Below are 20,633 nucleotides of genomic sequence, written 5' to 3'. Positions count from 1 at the left end.
ACCTTGGCTTCCGTAGCCCGCGTCGATGCAGGAGACGTCCCAGGACATGGTGATGCACCAAGTGTAGACCTATCATTAACCCTAACCCTGGTCTCACCATGTCTACCACTAGTCTTTACCTTGGCTTCCGTAGCCCGCATCGATGCAGGAGACGTCCCAGGACATGGTGATACACCAAGTGTAGACCTATCATTAACCCTAACCCTGGTCTCACCATGTCTACCACTAGTCTTTACCTTGGCTTCCGTAGCCTGCATCGATGCAGGAGACGTCCCAGGATATGGTGATATCCTTCTATACTTCCGGCGCCGACAGAGATGGCCGCCTCGCTTCGCGTTCCTAGGAAACTATGCAGTTTTTTGTTTTTTTTACGTGTTATTTCTTACACTAGTACCCCAGGTCATCTTAGGTTTCATTACATACAGCCGAGAAGAACTACTGAATATAAGATCAGCGTCAACTCACCATCAGTACGACCAAGAATATGTTTTTCTCGATGCGGATCCTGTGTTCTGCCTTACAACCAGTGTAACGGAGTGGATCACATGCAGCGACCAAAAAAAAAAACGACTCAGAAAAAGAGGGAAACGAAGCGGTCTTCTGGTCAGACTCCGGAGACGGGCCCATCGTGCATCACTCCCTAGCATTCTTCTTGCCAATGTCCAGTCTCTTGACAACAAGGTTGATGAAATCCGAGCAAGGGTAGCATTCCAGAGGGACATCAGAGACTGTAACGTTCTCTGCTTCACGGAAACATGGCTAACTGGAGAGACGCAATCCGAAGCGGTGCAGCCAGCGGGTTTCTCCACGCATCGCGGCGACAGAAACAAACATCTTTCTGGTAAGAAGACGGGCGGGGGCGTATGCCTTATGGCCAACGTGACATGGTGTGATGAAAGAAACATACAGGAACTCAAATCCTTCTGTTCACCTGATTTAGAATTCCTCACAATCAAATGTAGACCGCATTATCTACCAAGAGAATTCTCTTCGATTATAATCACAGCCGTATATATCCCCCAAGCAGACACATCGATGGCTCTGAACGAACTTTATTTAACTCTCTGCAAACTGGAAACGATTTATCCGGAGGCTGCATTCATTGTAGCTGGGGATTTTAACAAGGCTAATCTGAAAACAAGACTCCCTAAATTTTATCAGCATATCGATTGCGCAACCAGGGGTGGAAAGACCCTGGATCATTGTTACTCTAACTTCCGCGACGCATATAAGGCCCTGCCCCGCCCCCCTTTCGGAAAAGCTGACCACGACTCCATTTTGTTGATCCCTGCCTACAGACAGAAACTAAAACAAGAAGCTCCCACGCTGAGGTCTGTCCAACGCTGGTCCGACCAAGCTGACTCCACACTCCAAGACTGCTTCCATCACGTGGTCTGGGAGATGTTTCGTATTGCGTCAGACAACAACATTGACGAATACGCTGATACGGTGTGCGAGTTCATTAGAACGTGCGTTGCAGATGTCGTTCCCATAGCAACGATTAAAACATTCCCTAACCAGAAACCGTGGATTGATGGCAGCATTCGTGTGAAACTGAAGGCACGAACCACTGCTTTTAATCAGGGCAAGGTGTCTGGTAACATGACTGAATACAAACAGTGCAGCTATTCCCTCCGCAAGGCTATCAAACAAGCTAAGCGCCAGTACAGAGACAAAGTAGAATCTCAATTCAACGGCTCAGACACAAGAGGCATGTGGCAGGGTCTACAGTCAATCACGGACTACAGGAAGAAACCCAGCCCAGTCACGGACCAGGATGTCTTGCTCCCAGGCAGACTAAATAACTTTTTTGCCCGCTTTGAGGACAATACAGTGCCACTGACACGGCCTGCAACGGAAACATGCGGTCTCTGGTCTCTCCTTCACTGCAGCCGAAGTGAGTAAGACATTTAAACGTGTTAACCCTCGCAAGGCTGCAGGCCCAGACGGCATCCCCAGCCGCGCCCTCAGAGCATGCGCAGACCAGCTGGCCGGTGTGTTTACGGACATTTTCAATCAATCCCTATACCAGTCTGCTGTTCCCACATGCTTCAAGAGGGCCACCATTGTTCCTGTTCCCAAGAAAGCTAAGGTAACTGAGCTAAACGACTACCGCCCCGTAGCACTCACATCCGTCATCATGAAGTGCTTTGAGAGACTAGTCAAGGACCATATCACCTCCACCCTACCTGACACTGCCAACACACTGTCAATGACACTGACTCTACTCCAGCCACTTTAATCATGGGAATTGATGGGAAATGATGTAAATATATCACTAGCCACTTTAAACAATGCTACCTTATATAATGTTACTTACCCTACATTGTTCATCTCATATGCATACGTTGATACTGTACTCTATATCATCGACTGCATCCTTATGTAATACATGTATCACTAGCCACTTTAACTATGCCACTTGGTTTACATACTTATCTCATATGTATATACTGTACTCGATATCATCTACTGTATCTTGCCTATGCTGCTCTGTACCATCACTCATTCATATATCCTTATGTACATATTCTTTATCCCCTTACACTGTGTATAAGACAGTAGTTTTGGAATTGTTAGTTAGATTACTTGCTCGTTATTACTGCATTGTCGGAACTAGAAGCACAAGCATTTCGCTACACTCGCATTAACATCTGCTAACCATGTGTATGTGACAAATAAAATTTGATTTGATTTGATTTGATTTGATTTACACCAAGCGTATCATTAACTCTAACCCTGGTCTCACCATGTCTACCACTAGTCTTTACCTTGGCTTCCGTAGCCGGCGTCGATGCCGGATCCGTCCCAGGACTCCATGGTAGAGTCCATACTGGGTATGGTGGTGGAGTAGATCTCTGACAGCTTGTTGGTCTTCTGAGAGTCTGTCATGTCCGACACGTCCTCCGTGTCAGTCAAATCATTCTCCATCTCTCCATCCTTCTTCTTCTCGTCTGCCACTGGAAGGAGGAAGTAGAGGAGCATCTGTTCAGGGTCTCTGCATGTTGTCGGGGCACATGGCCTATGTTTAACAGGAGTGTGCTATGAAAGGGAATAGGGTGCCATAGGGCTCTGGTCTAAAGTAGTGTACTATGTAAGGAATAGGGTCTAAAGTAGTGCACTATGTAGGGAATAAGGTTCTATAGGGCTCTGGTCTAAAGTAGTGTACTATGTAGGGAATAGGGTTCTATAGGGCTCTGGTCTAAAGTAGTGTACTATGTAGGGAATAGGGTTCTATATGGCTCTGGTCTAAAGTAGTGCACTATGTAGGGAATAGGGTTCTATAGGGCTCTGTTCTAAAGTAGTGCACTATGTAGGGGGAATAGGGTCTAAAGTAGTGGCTGTGAATAGGGTCTAAAGTAGTGCACTATGTAGGGAATAGGGTCTAAAGTAGTGCACTATATAGGGAATAGGGTCTAAAGTAGTGCACTGTGTAGGGAATAGGGTCTAAAGTAGTGCACTATGTAGGGAATAGGGTCTAAAGTAGTGCATTATGTAGGGAATAGGGTCTAAAGTAGTGCACTATGTAGGGAATAGGGTGCCATTTCGGACGCTGTTTAAGTTATCAATAAACTATGTTCTCATACGAGAGACGTCGAAGGGTGGGAGGAAAAGATCAAACCTGGGTCAAATATGTATATGTCAAATACTTTCAAATACACAGTACCTTATGAATCTCAAATACACAGTACCCTATGAATCTCAAATACACAGTACATTATGAATCTCAAATACACAGTACCTTATGAATCTCAAATACACAGTACCTTATGAATCTCAAATACACAGTACATTATGAGTTTCAAATACACAGTACCTTATGAATCTCAAATACACAGTACCTTATGAATCTCAAATACACAGTACCTTATGAATCTCAAATACACAGTACATTATGAATCTCAAATACACAGTACATTATGAATCTCAAATACACAGTACCTTATGAATCTCAAATACACAGTACCTTATGAATCTCAAATACACAGTACATTATGAGTTTCAAATACACAGTACCTTATGAATCTCAAATACACAGTACCTTATGAATCTCAAATACACAGTACCTTATGAATCTCAAATACACAGTACCTTATGAATCTCAAATACACAGTACCTTATGAATCTCAAATACACAGTACCTTATGAATCTCAAGTACATTATGAGTTTCAAATACACAGTATCTTATGAATCTCAAATACACAGTACCTTATGAATCTCAAATACACAGTACATTATGAGTTTCAAATACACAGTACCTTATGAATCTCAAATACACAGTACCTTATGAATCTCAAATACACAGTACCTTATGAATCTCAAATACACAGTACCTTATGAATCTCAAATACACAGTACCTTATGAATCTCAAATACACAGTACCTTATGAATCTCAAATACACAGTACCTTATGAATCTCAAATACACAGTACCTTATGAATCTCAAATACACAGTACCTTATGAATCTCAAATACACAGTACCTTATGAATCTCAAATACACAGTACATTATGAGTTTCAAATACACAGTACCTTATGAATCTCAAATACACAGTACCTTATGAGTTTCAAATACACAGTACCTTATGAATCTCAAATACACAGTACATTATGAATCTCAAATACACAGTACCTTATGAATCTCAAATACACAGTACCTTATGAATCTCAAATACACAGTACCTTATGAGTTTCAAATACACAGTACATTATGAGTTTCAAAACACAGTACCTTATGAATCTCAAATACACAGTACATTATGAATCTCAAATACACAGTACCATGAATCTCAAATACACAGTACCTTATGAATCTCAAATACACAGTACATTATGAGTTTCAACAGTACCTTATGAATCTCAAATACACAGTACATTATGAATCTCAAATACACAGTACCTTATGAATCTCAAATACACAGTACCTTATGAATCTCAAATACACAGTACCTTATGAATCTCAAATACACAGTACCTTATGAATCTCAAATACACAGTACCTTATGAATCTCAAATACACAGTACATTATGAGTTTCAAATACACAGTACCTTATGAATCTCAAATACACAGTACATTATGAGTTTCAAATACACAGTACCTTATGAATCTCAAATACACAGTACATTATGAGTTTCAAATACACAGTACATTATGAATCTCAAATACACAGTACATTATGAGTTTCAAATACACAGTACCTTATGAATCTCAAATACACAGTACATTATGAGTTTCAAATACACAGTACCTTATGAATCTCAAATACACAGTACATTATGGATCTCAAATACACAGTACATTATGAATATCAAATACACAGTACATTATGAGTTTCAAATACACAGTACCTTATGAATCTCAAATACACAGTACATTATGAGTTTCAAATACACAGTACCTTATGAATCTCAAATACACAGTACATTATGAGTTTCAAATACACAGTACCTTATGAATCTCAAATACACAGTACATTATGAGTTTCAAATACACAGTACCTTATGAATCTCAAATACACAGTACATTATGAGTTTCAAATACACAGTACCTTATGAATCTCAAATACACAGTACATTATGAGTTTCAAATACACAGTACATTATGAATCTCAAATACACAGTACATTATGAGTTTCAAATACACAGTACCTTATGAATCTCAAATACACAGTACATTATGAGTTTCAAATACACAGTACCTTATGAATCTCAAATACACAGTACATTATGGATCTCAAATACACAGTACATTATGAATATCAAATACACAGTACATTATGAGTTTCAAATACACAGTACCTTATGAATCTCAAATACACAGTACATTATGAGTTTCAAATACACAGTACCTTATGAATCTCAAATACACAGTACATTATGAGTTTCAAATACACAGTACCTTATGAATCTCAAATACACAGTACATTATGAGTTTCAAATACACAGTACATTATGAATCTCAAATACACAGTACATTATGAGTTTCAAATACACAGTACCTTATGAATCTCAAATACACAGTACATTATGAGTTTCAAATACACAGTACCTTATGAATCTCAAATACACAGTACATTATGGATCTCAAATACACAGTACATTATGAATATCAAATACACAGTACATTATGAGTTTCAAATACACAGTACCTTATGAATCTCAAATACACAGTACATTATGAATCTCAAATACACAGTACATTATGGATCTCAAATACACAGTACATTATGAATCTCAAATACACAGTACATTATGAGTTTCAAATACACAGTACCTTATGAATCTCAAATACACAGTACATTATGAATCTCAAATACACAGTACATTATGGATCTCAAATACACAGTACATTATGAATCTCAAATACACAGTACATTATGAGTTTCAAATACACAGTACCTTATGAATCTCAAATACACAGTACATTATGAATCTCAAATACACAGTACATTATGAATCTCAAATACACAGTACATTATGTACTCAAACACGCCAGAGGTTATACCCATTGGACTTGGGGTTCTCATATACCTCATATTTAGAGGTATTTATTCTGCTTTGCCACTAAAATCATCATATATACTGAGAACTAAAATATTGTGTTATTGTAATGCGTATTATTAACAATAATAATAATAATGGGGGGGTAGTTAAAAATGCACCACAAATGGTTCTTCAAAAGGTTCTTAGAGGATCCATTAAAAGGGATGCTGTGAATAACTTATAGGGGTTCCCCCCCACAGTTTCAATTTGATGAACCCCTAAAGGATACTCCAGGTACCTTTTCTATGTTTGGGTGAAAAGCATGACAGCATTAACTATTTTTTCATGGACATTTCTTTTTTTATGTGATGATACAAATTTCCGAGCAGATAACGTTAGTTAAACACAGCACAGGTCATCAGAGACAGGATCAAAGTGACCGATCCTGTGCACAAAAACAAAAAGAATTATAGTTATATTTCCGATTGTCGATGTGAAGGATCGGACAAAGGTGCAGCGTGGTAGGCGTACAATTTAATTTATTAAATGAACACTGAAAAAACAACAAACACAAAACGAAACGTAACGTCTAGTAGGGATAAACAGCACAGCACCAAAAACAAGATCCCACAAACTACAGGTGGAAATAAGGCTGCCTAAGTATGATCCCCAATCAGAGACAACGATAGACAGCTGCCTCTGACTGGGAACCATACCAGGCCAACAAAGAAATAGAAAACATAGATTGCCCACCCTAGTCACACCCTAACCTAAACAAATAGAGAATAAAACGGATCTCTAAGGTCAAGGTGTGACAGTACCCTCCCCCAAAGGTTCGGACTCCGGCCGCAAACCTGAAACTAGAGGGGAAGGTCCGGGTGGGCATCTACCCTCGGTGGCGGTTCAGGTGCAGGATGCAGACCCCGCTCCGCTCTTGGCTCCGCCAACTATGGTGGCGCCTCTGGTGCGGGGATCATCGTCGAGGACTCCGGGCCGTACATCGGGCCGTACTGGAGGCTGGGTGCATGGAGCTGGCACAGGACGCACTGGAAAGGCACACCTGAGATACAGCGCGTAGAGCCGGCACAGGATATCCTGGATCGAGGAGGCGCACTGGAGACCAGGCACGCTGAGGTGTCACCACCCGTCCTGGACAGATGCCCACTTTCGCACGGCAAGTGCAGGGAGCTGGCACAGAACGCACCGGGCTGTGGATGCGCACTGGAGACACAGTGCGTATCACTGCAAAACATGGTGCCTGCCCGGTCACACGCTCCCCACGGTGAGTCCGGGGAGTTGGCTATGGTTCCAATCCTGGTTCCACCAACCACCCCGTGTGCCCCACCCCACATCACAAGGTTTGCTCTCGGGCTTCCGTCGTGGTTGCGAACACCGGTGTCGTCGTTGTTCCTCCCTTGCTGCCTCCGTCTGCTTCCATGGCAGGCTCTTGTCTCCTGCCATGATCTCCTCCCATGTCCAGGAAGTCCTCCACTCCCTTGTCTCCCGTGCCCAGGATCCCTGCTCCTCCTGGCCACACTGCTTGGTCCGTTTGTGGTGGGATCTTCTGTTACGACCGTCGTTGGCAGGATCGGACAAAGGTGCAGCGTGGTAGGCGTACATTTTAATTTATTAAATGAACACTGAAAAAACAACAAACACAAAACGAAACGTAACGTCTAGTAGGGATAAACAGCACAGCACCAAAAACAAGATCCCACAAACTACAGGTGGAAATAAGGCTGCCTAAGTATGATCCCCAATCAGAGACAACGATAGACAGCTGCCTCTGATTGGGAACCATACCAGGCCAACAAAGAAATAGAAAACATAGATTGCCCACCCTATTCACACCATGGCCTACCAAATAGAGAATTAAAAGGATCTCTAAGGTCCAGGTGTGACACCCTTTTGTTGTACATAATGATGTTTTGCTGGTTTTATGGGGAGGAAAACCTTAGAACCACATAAACCTCTTAAACCTGTTATGGGATTCTCTAAGACAACAAGCAGTATGTGTCTGAGCTGAAGCCTGGACAGAGGAGGTAGAGATCCTAGAGCAGCAGCACAGCATCAGAGGGAAGCTACCAGCAGAACTCTGTAGCAAACTCACACAGCCTGCCTGGTTTCATCTAGTTGTTAGTATATTTAAATGTCAAACTACAAATGGCTGGTTACATCTCAGACGTCTGTACTCTCGCGGCTCCCCTGATATCCTGGGGAAGGGAAACATACACCTGATTCGGGTAGGTGCAGAGTGACACCTAAGGAAGACAGACACATATTGATAACTATACAACACATACATCTGTTTCTTCAGTCCCAAGTTGCGGTTACTGCACTCTTTCTGCTTTCTCTTTAGGGTCTAGGCCCGGGTAACTATAAAATATTTGATTGATTTGATTTGAAACTTGATTGATTGATTTTCTGAACACTTACTGTCGACCTGTTTCTTGATCTTGAGTGTGACCGTCTCCCCGGCCATCTGTAGCAGGTGAATGGCCTCGCTGAGCGGCTTGCCCTTCAGACTGACACTGTTGATAGCCAGAATACGGTCTCCCACATGGATCGCTCCGGTCCTACAGAGAAAGACGACAGGCCCCGTTTACACCAGACGGCAGTAATATGCCAGTATTCCATGGAATATAATAGTGGCTGAGAAATAAGATGGGTCATTCTAATATAAACATAAGAGATAGATGAGAGAGAGAGAGAAAATCTATTTTAAGCTAATTTAGATTTTCCATGATTCCTGCTTAACCCACCCAACACATAGAACACGTTTAAAAACATGAGATGTTTATATAACAGCAGTAGAAATGCATAATAGGTCTGAAACAATAACAAAGCGTTGCCGTGGTAACCATCCGAGTGGTGGAGCTGGAGAAATACCACCACTCAAGGGCCCCACCATCCAGGAGATGAACATGATAGATGTTTGGAAGTAATAGCGTGTGTTTGCATTGACTTTGTTTATAGACATTGGAGTACAACGAGGTTATATTTTGGGTTCTGATGGGGTATGACAGTTGAACTGAGCTCATGAGGTATTTATAAGGTATTTACATTGTGTTTACTTGATAGCTACCTACACAAATAGCTAGCTAGAACACAGTGTTAATAAGATAAATTCATTAAAAAGATTCAAAGCAATACAAATAAAAGTTATCCAGTAGGTCATCATCTACTGGGGGAGCTAAGAGCTGTGTTGTCAGTCAATGTCTATTCTTAAAGATTCAATGGGTATATGTGAGTAATTTAATAGTCCAATTTTTATTTATTTAAGCCCCTTTATAGTTAACTAAAAAAGTAACATTTTGATATCATAGGAATGAAAACAAATACTACAGCCTACCAAAATGACCTCAAATACTTTTGAGTGTTTGATTGATCCTTTCTGGAAAGCAAGATGGGTGGGGTTTGCACTTTTGGGACTATTCTATCAGTTCCATTGCACCAGAGAAACTCAATCAAGCAAAGCTTTTAAAAATATTTAAAATAGAAGGTTAAGTTAATAAATTAAGGCCAGAAGAGGTGTGGTCAATTTACTACGGCTAAGGGTCTAAGGGGTTTGGTTAGCTAAACTAGCTAGATTGTTTGTCTGGTTACCAAGGCAACAACAGTGAATTCGGAAAGTATTCAGACCCCTTCCCTATTTCCACATTTTGTTACATTACAGACTTATTTTAAAATTGATCAATTTATATTTGTTATATTTGTTTCTAATCTACACACAATACCCATCATGACAAAGCTAAAACAGGTTTTTAGACATTTTTGCAAATGTATATTTAAAATAAATAAATACCTTATTTACATAAGTATTCAGACCCTTTGCTATGAGACTCGAAATTGAACTCAGGTGCATCCTGTTTCCATTGATCATCCTTGAGATGTTTCTACAAGTTGATTGGAGTTCAGGGACTGGGAGAATAGTCCGGATCGAGGAAAAGATAAACGGAGCAAAGTACAGAGAGGTCCTTGATGAAAATCTGCTCCAGAGCACTCAGGACCTCAGACCGGGGCGAAGGTTCACCCTTCCAACAGCACAACGACCTTAAGCACACAGCCAAGACAACGCAGGAGTGGCTTCTTGACAAGTCTCTGAATGTCCTTGAGTGTCCCAACCAGAGCCCGGGCTTGAACCCGATCAAACATCTCTGGAGAGATCTGAAAATAGCGGTGCAGCAACATTCCCCATCCAACCTGACAGAGCTTGAGAGGATCTGCAGAGAAGAATGGGAGAAACTCCCCAAATTCAGGTGTGGCAAACTTGTAGTCTCATACCCAAGAAGACACGAGGCTGTAATCGCTGCACAAGATGCTTCAACAAAGTACTGAGTAAAAGGTCTGAATACTTATGTAAATTTTATATAAAAGAAAAATGAAAACAGTTTTTGCTTTGCCATTATGGGGTATTGTGTGTTGATTGATGAGGGACCACACACTATGCATTCTATTTTCCATAGAATGCAAAACCCCTTATTGATTAGAGGGGGAGAGGGGAGAGAGAGGGGGAGAGGAGAAATTGGGCAGAGAGAGAGGGGAGAGAGGAGAGAGAGGGGGAGAGGGGAAAGAGAGGGGGAGAGAGGAGAGATTGGGCAGAGAGAGAGGGGAGAGAGGAGAGAGAGGCGGAGAGGGGAGAGAGAGGGGGAGAGAGGAGAGATTGGGCAGAGAGAGAGGGGAGAGAGAAGAAACATTAGGCAGAGTGAGAGGGGGAGAGAGGAGAGAGGGGGAGAGAGGAGAGAGGGGGAGAGAGGAGAGAGAGGGGGAGAGAGGAGAGAGGGGGAGAGAGGAGAGAGAGAGAGGGGGAGAGAGATTGAGAGAGAGAGAGAGAGAGAGAGAGAGAGAGGGGGAGACAGGAGAGACAGAGACAGAGAGAGGGGAGGGAGAGGGGAGGGAGAGGGGAGAGAGAGAGGGGGAGAGAGGAGAGTTAGAGGGGTAGAGTAGAGAGAGAGAAGGGGAGAGAGGAGAGAGAGAAGCGAGAGAGAGGGGGAGAGGGAGAGAGAGGAGAGAGAGGGGGAGAGGGCCCCTGAACGTGGGGCTAGTGCCCCCTCCTGCCCTTACCGACACTGGGTCTCTTTCTCAAATCGTCTTTCCCTGATTCCTCACATCCTCCCTACTCGACCCTTTTCTGAAAATACTTTGGAGAAAAAGGTATGAAGAGTACCAGGGCCGACAAGGATAGACAGGTCTAGCCCCACGGTCAGAGGCCTTTGTGGGGTAGGCCAGATGCCTGGGTCTCTGGGTCTAGAGTACCTGTCTGGAACTAGTGGGTCTCAGCCAGACCCTTCTTCGTGAGGCCAAAAAATAACGATGACATTCACTCTGTTCTCTTTATCCCTGTCCTTCTCCCTCTCCCCTTTCCCCATATCCTCTGTCCCTCTTTTGTCTTGCCTCTGAACCAGCCTCCTTTTGGCCGGATGGGTAGGGGATACAGAAGGACAGGTCGGCTCTAACCCCACAGTCAGGGGAAAAAAACACTGGTCAAGGCAGCTAGGTTCCAGGATTCCCGGGTCTCACCTCTCAGCCAGGCCCCGCTTGGTGAGGCCAGAGATGACGATGGGGTCAAAGGGCTCCTCCGTGCCTGAGATGGTGATCCCCAGCGGGCCTCCATATCTCTTCAGCTCCACCGTGTAGATGATTAAACCAGACGTCTCCTGTTCATCTAGAAGGGGGGAGGGAGAGGGAGAGAGAGAGGGTGGGAGGGGGGGACCATTAGAGAAAGAGAGAGACAGAGGAAGGAAGGGATGTCTTCAGGGCATAACGTAACTAAACTTTAAAGCAACATGGATAATAATTCAGTTCCCTAAACATCTCAAACATCCACAATGCACTGGCATTCAACTTGAAAAATGACTGAAGGATGAGACATTATATTCACTTTCCCTAAGATAATGCCACAAGAGCATTAGTGAGGTCGGGCTCTGATGTTGGGTGATTAGGCCTGGCTCACAGTCGGTGTTCCAATTCATCCCAAAGGTGTTCGATGGGGTTGAGGTCAGCGCTCTCTGCAGGTCAGTCAAGTTCTTCCACACCGATCTTGACAAACCATTTCTGTATGGACCTCGCTTTGTGCACAGGGGGCATTATCATACTGAAACAGGAAAGGGCCTTCCCCAAACTGTTGCCACAAAGTTGGAAACACAGAATCGTCTAGAATGTCATTGTATGCTGTCGCATTAAGATTTCCCTTCACTGGAACTAAGGGGCCCAAACCATGAAAAACAGCCCCAGAACATTATTCCTCCTTCACCAAACTTTACAGTTGGTACTATGCATTGGGGCAGGTAGTGTTCTCCTGGCATCTGCCAAACCCAGATTCGTCCGTCGGACTGCCAGATGGGGAAGTGTGATTCATCACTCCAGAGAAGGCAGTTCCACTGCACCAGAGTCCAATGGCGGTGAGCCAACGCTTGGCATTGCGCATGGTGATCTTAGGCTTGTGTGCGGCTGCTCGGCCATGGAAACACATTTTATAAAGCTCCAGATGAACAGTTCTTGTGCTGACGTTACTTCCAGAGGCAGTTTGTAAGTCGGTAATGAGTGTTGCCAAGGACAGAAGATTTTTACGCGCTACACGCTTCAGCACTCGGCGGTCCCGTTCTGTGAGCTTGTGTGGCCTACCACTTCGCAGCTGAGCCATTGTTGCTCCTAGACGTTTCCACTTCACAATAACAGCACTTACAGTTGACTGGAGAGCAAGAAGGGAGAGAAAAGGTTTGGAGGAGAGGAGAGGGGAGAGGAGAGGAGATGAGATGAGAGGAGAGGGGTAGGGAGGGGAGGGGAGGGGAGGGGAGGGGAGAGGCGAGGCGAGGAGAGGAGAGGAGAGGGGAGAAGAGGAGAGGAGAGGAGAGGAGAGGAGAGGAGAGGAGAGGAGAGGAGAGGAGAGGAGAGGAGAGGAGAGAGAGGAGAGGAGAGGGGAGGAGAGGAGAGGAGAGGAGATGAGAGGGGAGAGGAGAGGAGAGGAGAGGAGAGGAGAGGAGAGGAGAGGAGAGGAGAGGAGAGGAGAGGAGAGGAGAGGAGAGGAGAGGAGAGGAGAGGGAGAGGAGAGGAGAGGAGAGGAGAGGGAGAGGAGAGGAGAGGAGAGGAGAGGAGAGGAGAGGAGAGAGAGAGGAGAGAGAGGAGAGGAGAGGAGAGGAGAGGAGAGGAGAGGGGAGGAGAGGGGAGGAGAGGAGAAAGGCGAGGCGAGTAGATGAGAGGCGAGAGGCGTGGCGAGGCGAGGAGAGGAGAGGAGAAAGGCGAGGAGAGGCGAGGCGAGTAGATGAGAGGCGAGAGGAGAGAGGAGGAGAGGCGAGGAAGATAACAGATATCTTCAGCTACAGCTGGACTAAAGTAACACTTTCATCACATCAGACAGCAACATTATTAAACCTATCTGCTATTCCTAGAGCTGCATCTGATATTTGGTAGAGAGCATGAACTATGTAACAGGTTACTACTATTCATCATGTATAGCTATTGGTGGGTCTAAAACACTAGAATACTGGTGGGTGATAATTGTTACATCGTGATTATGTCAGATGGGGAAACAGTTGTGGATATTTTGAGACAATACTGCCTCCCTGTGGTGGAGCCTGGTACTGTAACTCATGTTCATAATGTACATAAGGCATAATGTTGCCTTCATGTTGTTGTTTTTTTGGCTTGTTTAACTAATCACTGCCTTAGTTCTCCAATGATCATGCCTATTGCTTCATTGATCAATAAGCTAATTTAATTGATCAGTATCAAAACAATTATTTGTGTACTTGATTGACATTTTACTGCATTGTTAGGAGCCATTAATATAAACCTTTCGCTGCACTCACTGTAACATCTGCTAAACTGTGTCTGCAACCAATAAACTTCGATTTGATTTGATCTTCTGGTTGAAACATTGCATGGAAGCATCCGACATTGTGCAGGTGTTTGACCCATTTTATATACTTCTTCCTAACTGCCTCTGAGCCAGGCACCGAAACAGGCTCACCAGAGTTGTCTTCGTCCTTACGGATCTTGAGTTTAACCAGGTCCTCGGCCTGTTCTAGGATCTGACAGGCGTCTTCCATAGAACAGCTCTCCAGTCTGACGTTGTCTATGGCCAGGAGCTTGTCCCCAGGCTCCAAGGTACCAGTCCTGGGTAAAGAGAGAGAGGAGGTAGAGAGAGGGGAATGGAGTAGCGAGAGGATGAGATGGAGGGTGTATAGAGAGAGAGAGAGAGAGAGAGAGGGAGGGGCAGGGAAAGAGAGAGAGAGGGGTAGAGGAGGACTACATTACTGTCTCTATCTGTAGGAGGACTACATTACTGTCTCTCTCTGTAGGAGGACTACATTACTGTCTCTATCTGTAGGAGGACTACATTACTGTCTCTATCTGTAGGAGGACTACATTACTGTCTCTATCTGTAGGAGGACTACATTACTGTCTCTCTCTCTGTTGGAGGACTACATTACTGCCTCTCTCTGTAGGAGGACTACATTACTGTCTCTCTCTGTAGGAGGACTACATTACTGTCTCTATCTGTATGAGGACTACATTACTGTCTCTCTCTGTAGGAGGACTACATTACTGTCTCTGTAGGAGGACTACATTACTGTCTCTCTCTGTGGGAGGACTACATTACTGTCTCTCTCTGTATGAGGACTACATTACTGTCTCTCTCTGTAGGAGGACTACATTACTGTCTCTCTCTGTGGGAGGACTACATTACTGTCTCTCTCTCTGTAGGAGGACTACATTACTGTCTCTCTCTGTAGGAGGACTACATTACTGTCTCTGTAGGAGGACTACATTACTGTCTCTCTCTCTGTATGAGGACTACATTACTGTCTCTGTAGGAGGACTACATTACTGTCTCTCTCTCTGTATGAGGACTACATTACTCTCTCTGTATGAGGACTACATTACTGTCTCTCTCTGTAGGAGGACTACATTACTGTCTCTGTAGGAGGACTACATTACTGTCTCTCTCTGTGGGAGGACTACATTACTGTCTCTCTCTGTTGGAGGACTACATTACTGCCTCTCTCTGTAGGAGGACTACATTACTGTCTCTCTCTGTAGGAGGACTACATTACTGTCTCTATCTGTAGGAGGACTACATTACTGTCTCTCTCTGTGGGAGGACTACATTACTGTCTCTCTCTGTAGGAGGACTAGATTACTGTCTCTGTAGGAGGACTACATTACTGTCTCTCACTGTGGGAGGACTACATTACTGTCTCTATCTGTGGGAGGACTACATTACTGTCTCTCTCTGTAGGAGGACTAGATTACTGTCTCTGTAGGAGGACTACATTACTGTCTCTCACTGTGGGAGGACTACATTACTGTCTCTATCTGTGGGAGGACTACATTACTGTCTCTCTCTGTAGGAGGACTACATTACTTTCTCTGTAGGAGGACTACATTACTGTCTCTCTCTGTAGGAGGACTACATTACTGTCTCTCACTGTGGGAGGACTACATTACTGTCTCTATCTGTGGGAGGACTACATTACTGTCTCTCTCTGTAGGAGGACTACATTACTTTCTCTGTAGGAGGACTACATTACTGTCTCTCTCTGTAGGAGGACTACATTACTGTCTCTGTAGGAGGACTATATTACTGTCTCTCTCTGTATGAGGACTACATTACTGTCTCTCTCTGTAGGAGGACTACATTACTGTCTCTGTAGGAGGACTACATTACTGTCTCTCTCTGTGGGAGGACTACATTACTGTCTCTCTCTGTAGGAGGACTACATTACTGTCTCTCTCTGTAGGAGGACTACATTACTGTCTCTCTCTGTGGGAGGACTACATTACTGTCTCTCTCTGTATGAGGACTACATTACTGTCTCTCTCTGTAGGAGGACTACATTACTGTCTCTGTAGGAGGACTACATTACTGTCTCTCTCTGTGGGAGGACTACATTACTGTCTCTCTCTGTAGGAGGACTACATTACTTTCTCTATAGGAGGACTACATTACTGTCTCTCTCTGTAGGAGGACTACATTACTGTCTCTGTAGGAGGACTACATTACTGTCTCTCTCTCTGTATGAGGACTACATTACTGTCTCTCTCTGTAGGAGGACTACATTACTGTCTCTGTAGGAGGACTACATTACTGTCTCTCTCTGTGGGAGGACTACATTACTGTCTCTCTCTGTAGGAGGACTACATTACTCTCTCTGTAGCAGGACTACATTACTGTCTCTCTCTGTAGGAGGACTACATTACTGTCTCTCTCTGTAGGAGGACTACATTACTCTCTCTGTAGCAGGACTACATTACTGTCTCTCTCTGTAGGAGGACTACATTACTGTCTCTCTCTGTAGGAGGACTACATTACTGTCTCTCTCTCGAACAATTTAACCCAAGTCATTCATCTGTGGCCTGAAGCCATCCATACTGTACCTGTCTGTGGCCTGAAGCCACCCATTATCCTATATCATACTGTACCTGTCTGTGGCCTGAAGCCATCCATACTGTACCTGTCTGTGGCCTGAAGCCATCCATACTGTACCTGTCTGTGGCCTGAAGCCACCCATTTTCCTGTATCATACTGTACCTGTCTGTGGCCTGAAGCCACCCATTATCCTATATCATACTGTACCTGTCTGTGGCCTGAAGCCATCCATACTGTACCTGTCTGTGGCCTGAAGCCATCCATACTGTACCTGTCTGTGGCCTGAAGCCACCCATTTTCCTGTATCATACTGTACCTGTGAGCCATGCTGCCTTTCTTAATGTCTGAGATGATCAACGGCTCTCCAGATTTCTTACTGGCTGTGAGGGACAGGAGAAGAGAGAATGAGGAGGAGAGAGGTCAGCTAATGTTAGTTACTGATGCACATAGTTTTATCAAATGTTGGTTCTTTCTCTGTGTGTGTGTGTGTGTGTGTGTGTGTGTGTGTGTGTGTGTGTGTGTGTGTGTGTGTGTGTGTGTGTGTTGTAACATATGTACAGTTGAAGTCGGAAGTTTACATACAGTTATGTTGGAGTCATTAAAACTTTTTCAACCACTCCACAAATTTCTTGTTCAAGTCTGGTTCACCTTTGGAAGCAATTTCCGAACGCCTGAAGGTACCATGTTCATCTGCACAAACAATAGTACGCAAGTATAGACACCATGGACCCATGCAGCCATCATACCGCTCAGGAAGAAGACGAGTTCTGTCTCCTAGAGATGAACGTACTTTTGTGCGAAAAGTACAAATCAAACCCAGAACAACAGCTGGCTATTGGTAATGTCCAGAAGAAACTCTCCAATATACAATGTGGAGACCCTTGTGGGGTTCCGCTACTGAAGACAGAACCTGAAGACAGAATGACACATTGGTTTCCTTACCCTGTAAGCAGTCTATGGTCAAGGTATGACAACAATTCATGCTTTGGTTTAGTTTCCCTGACACTGTTTCCACATGTGAATATTTAGCATTTGTGGCACAAATACCATTCAAGTCATTGGGACCGATATCAGAATTGTTTGGGGATCTGTTAAAATCAGGTGTGACTTTCTTAAAAGTGACTTTCTTAAAATTCACATTCATTTTGAGATACTTTTGAATTATTTGTCATTTTTGAATTTGGGTGAACTATCCCTTTATTTATTTTATTTTATTTTATTTAACCTTTATTTATTTGTATTTCATTGAACCTTAAAGGAGAGGAGAAGACTTAAAGGGGATGAGAAGACTTAAAGGGGAGGAATTAAAGGGGAGGAGGGACCTAAAGGGGATGAGAAGACTTAAAGGGGAGGAATTAAAGGGGAGGAGAGGACTTAAAGGGGAGGAGAATACTAAAGGGGAGGAGAAGACTTAAAGTATAGGAGAGGACTTAAAGGGGAGAAGAAGACTTAAAGGGGAGCAGAAGACTTAAAGGGAGAAGAGGACTTAAAGGGGAGAAGAAGACTTAAAGGGGAGGAGAAGACTTAAAGGGGAGGAGAAGACTTAAAGGGGAGGAGAAGACTTAAAGGGGAGTAGGACACTTAAAGGGGAGGAGGAGACTTAAAGGGGAGCAGAAGACTTAAAGGGAGAAGAGGACTTAAAGGGGAGAAGAAGACTTAAAGGAAATGACTTAAAGGGGGGAGAGGACTTAAAGGGGAGGAGAGACTTAAAGGGGAGGAGAAGACTTAAAGGGGAGGAGGAGACTTAAAGGGGAGGAAAAGACTTAAAGGAAAGGACTTAAAGGGGAGGAGAAGACTTAAAGGGGAAGAGGGGACTTAAAGGGGAGGAGAGGACTTAAAGGGGAGGAGAAGACTTAAAGGGGAGGATAAGACTTAAAGGGGAGGAGAAGACTTAAAGGGGAGTAGGACACTTAAAGGGGAGGAGGAGACTTAAAGGGGAGCAGAAGACTTAAAGGGAGAAGAGGACTTAAAGGGGAGAAGAAGACTTAAAGGGGAGGAGAGGACTTAAAGGGGAGGAGAGGACTTAAAGGGGAGGAGAAGACTTAAAGGGGTGGAGAAGACTTAAAGGGGAGGAGAAGACTTAAAGGGGAGTAGGACACTTAAAGAGGAGGAGGAGACTTAAAGGGGAGCAGAAGACTTAAAGGGAGAAGAGGACTTAAAGGGGAGAAGAAGACTTAAAGGGGAGAAGAAGACTTAAAGGGGAGAAGAAGACTTAAAGGGGCGAATAAGACTTAAAGGGGAGGAGAAGACTTAAAGGGGAGGAGAAGACTTAAAGGGGAGGAGAAGACTTAAAGGGGAGGAGAAGACTTAAAGGGAATGACTTAAAGGGGAGAGGACTTAAAGGGGAGGAAAAGACTTAAAGGGGAGGATAAGACTTAAAGGGGAGGAGGAGACTTAAAGGGGAGGAAAAGACTTGAAGGAAAGGACTTAAAGGGGAGGAGAAGACTTAAAGGGGAGGAGAGGACTTAAAGGGGAGGAGAGGACTTAAAGGGGAGGAGAGGACTTAAAGGGGAGAGAAGACTTAAAGGGGAAGACTTAAAGGGGAGGAGAAGACTTAAAGGGAGAGGAGAAGACTTAAAGGGGAGGAGGAGACTTAAAGGGGAGGAGGAAGACTTAAAGGGGAGAAGAGACTTAAAGGGGAGAAGAGGACTTAAAGGGGAGAAGAAGACTTAAAGGGGAGAAGAAGACTTAAAGGGGAGAAGAAGACTTAAAGGGGAGAAGAAGACTTAAAGGGGAGAAGAAGACTTAAAGGGGAGAAGAAGACTTAAAGGGGAGAAGAAGACTTAAAGGGGAGAAGAAGACTTAAAGGGGAGAAGAAGACTTAAAGGGGAGGAGAAGACTTAAAGGGGAGAAGAAGACTTAAAGGGGAGGAGGAGACTTAAAGGGGAGCAGAAGACTTAAAGGGAGAAGAGGACTTAAAGGGGAGAAGAAGACTTAAAGGGGAGAAGAAGACTTAAAGGGGAGGAGAAGACTTAAAGGGGAGAAGAACACTTAAAGGGGAGGAGGAGACTTAAAGGGGAGCAGAAGACTTGAAGGGAGCAGAAGACTTAAAGGGGAGGAGAGGACTTAAAGGGGAGGAGAAGACTTAAAGGGGAGGAGGAGACTTAAAGGGGAGCAGAAGACTTAAAGGGAGAAGAGGACTTAAAGGGGAGAAGAAGACTTAAAGGGGAGAAGAAGACTTAAAGGGGAAGAGAAGACTTAAAGGGGAGAAGAAGACTTAAAGGGGAGGAGGAGACTTAAAGGGGAGCAGAAGACTTAAAGGGAGAAGAGGACTTAAAGGGGAGAAGAAGACTTAAAGGGGAGAAGAAGACTTAAAGGGGAGGAGAAGACTTAAAGGGGAGAAGAACACTTAAAGGGGAGGAGGAGAAGACTTAAAGGGGAGAAGAAGACTTGAAGGGAGAAGAAGACTTAAAGGGGAGGAGAGGACTTAAAGGGGAGAAGAAGACTTAAAGGGGAGCAGAATTAAAGGGGAGAAGAAGACTTAAAGGGGGAGAAGAAGACTTAAAGGGGAGAGAAGACTTAAAGGGAGGAGACTTAAAGGGGAGAAAGACTTAAAGGGGAGAAGAAGACTTAAAGGGGAGGAGAAGACTTAAAGGGGGAGAAGACTTAAAAGAAGACTTAAAGGGGAGAAGAAGACTTAAAGGGGAGGAGAAGACTTAAAGGGGAGAAGAGGACTTAAAGGGGAGAGAAGACTTAAAGGGGAGAAGAAGACTTAAAGGGGAGAAGAAGACTTAAAGGGGAGGAGGAAGACTTAAAGGAGGAGCAGAAGACTTAA

At 44.0% G+C, this 20,633-nt stretch overlaps 1 protein-coding gene across 1 annotated transcript in view; it reads right to left on the bottom strand.

Moving 5' to 3' along the window:
- Positions 1–20,633, bottom strand: part of LOC112236857 (glutamate receptor-interacting protein 2) — a 100,370-nt gene that overhangs the window by 29,105 nt on the left and 50,632 nt on the right. The window contains exons 7-11 of the mRNA XM_042329795.1: positions 17,175–17,238; positions 14,456–14,601; positions 12,007–12,151; positions 8,923–9,062; positions 2,772–2,960 (exon numbers count right to left, since the gene is read on the bottom strand). Coding sequence (XP_042185729.1) covers positions 2,772–2,960; positions 8,923–9,062; positions 12,007–12,151; positions 14,456–14,601; positions 17,175–17,238 — 684 coding nt within the window. The remainder of the gene's footprint in view (positions 1–2,771; positions 2,961–8,922; positions 9,063–12,006; positions 12,152–14,455; positions 14,602–17,174; positions 17,239–20,633) is intronic.

Source organism: Oncorhynchus tshawytscha, linkage group LG02, assembly GCF_018296145.1.
Source record: "Oncorhynchus tshawytscha isolate Ot180627B linkage group LG02, Otsh_v2.0, whole genome shotgun sequence".
Classification (NCBI taxonomy): domain Eukaryota; kingdom Metazoa; phylum Chordata; class Actinopteri; order Salmoniformes; family Salmonidae; genus Oncorhynchus; species Oncorhynchus tshawytscha.
Note: the sequence above shows the minus strand (reverse complement) of the source record. Positions and strands in the feature narration are given on the sequence as shown.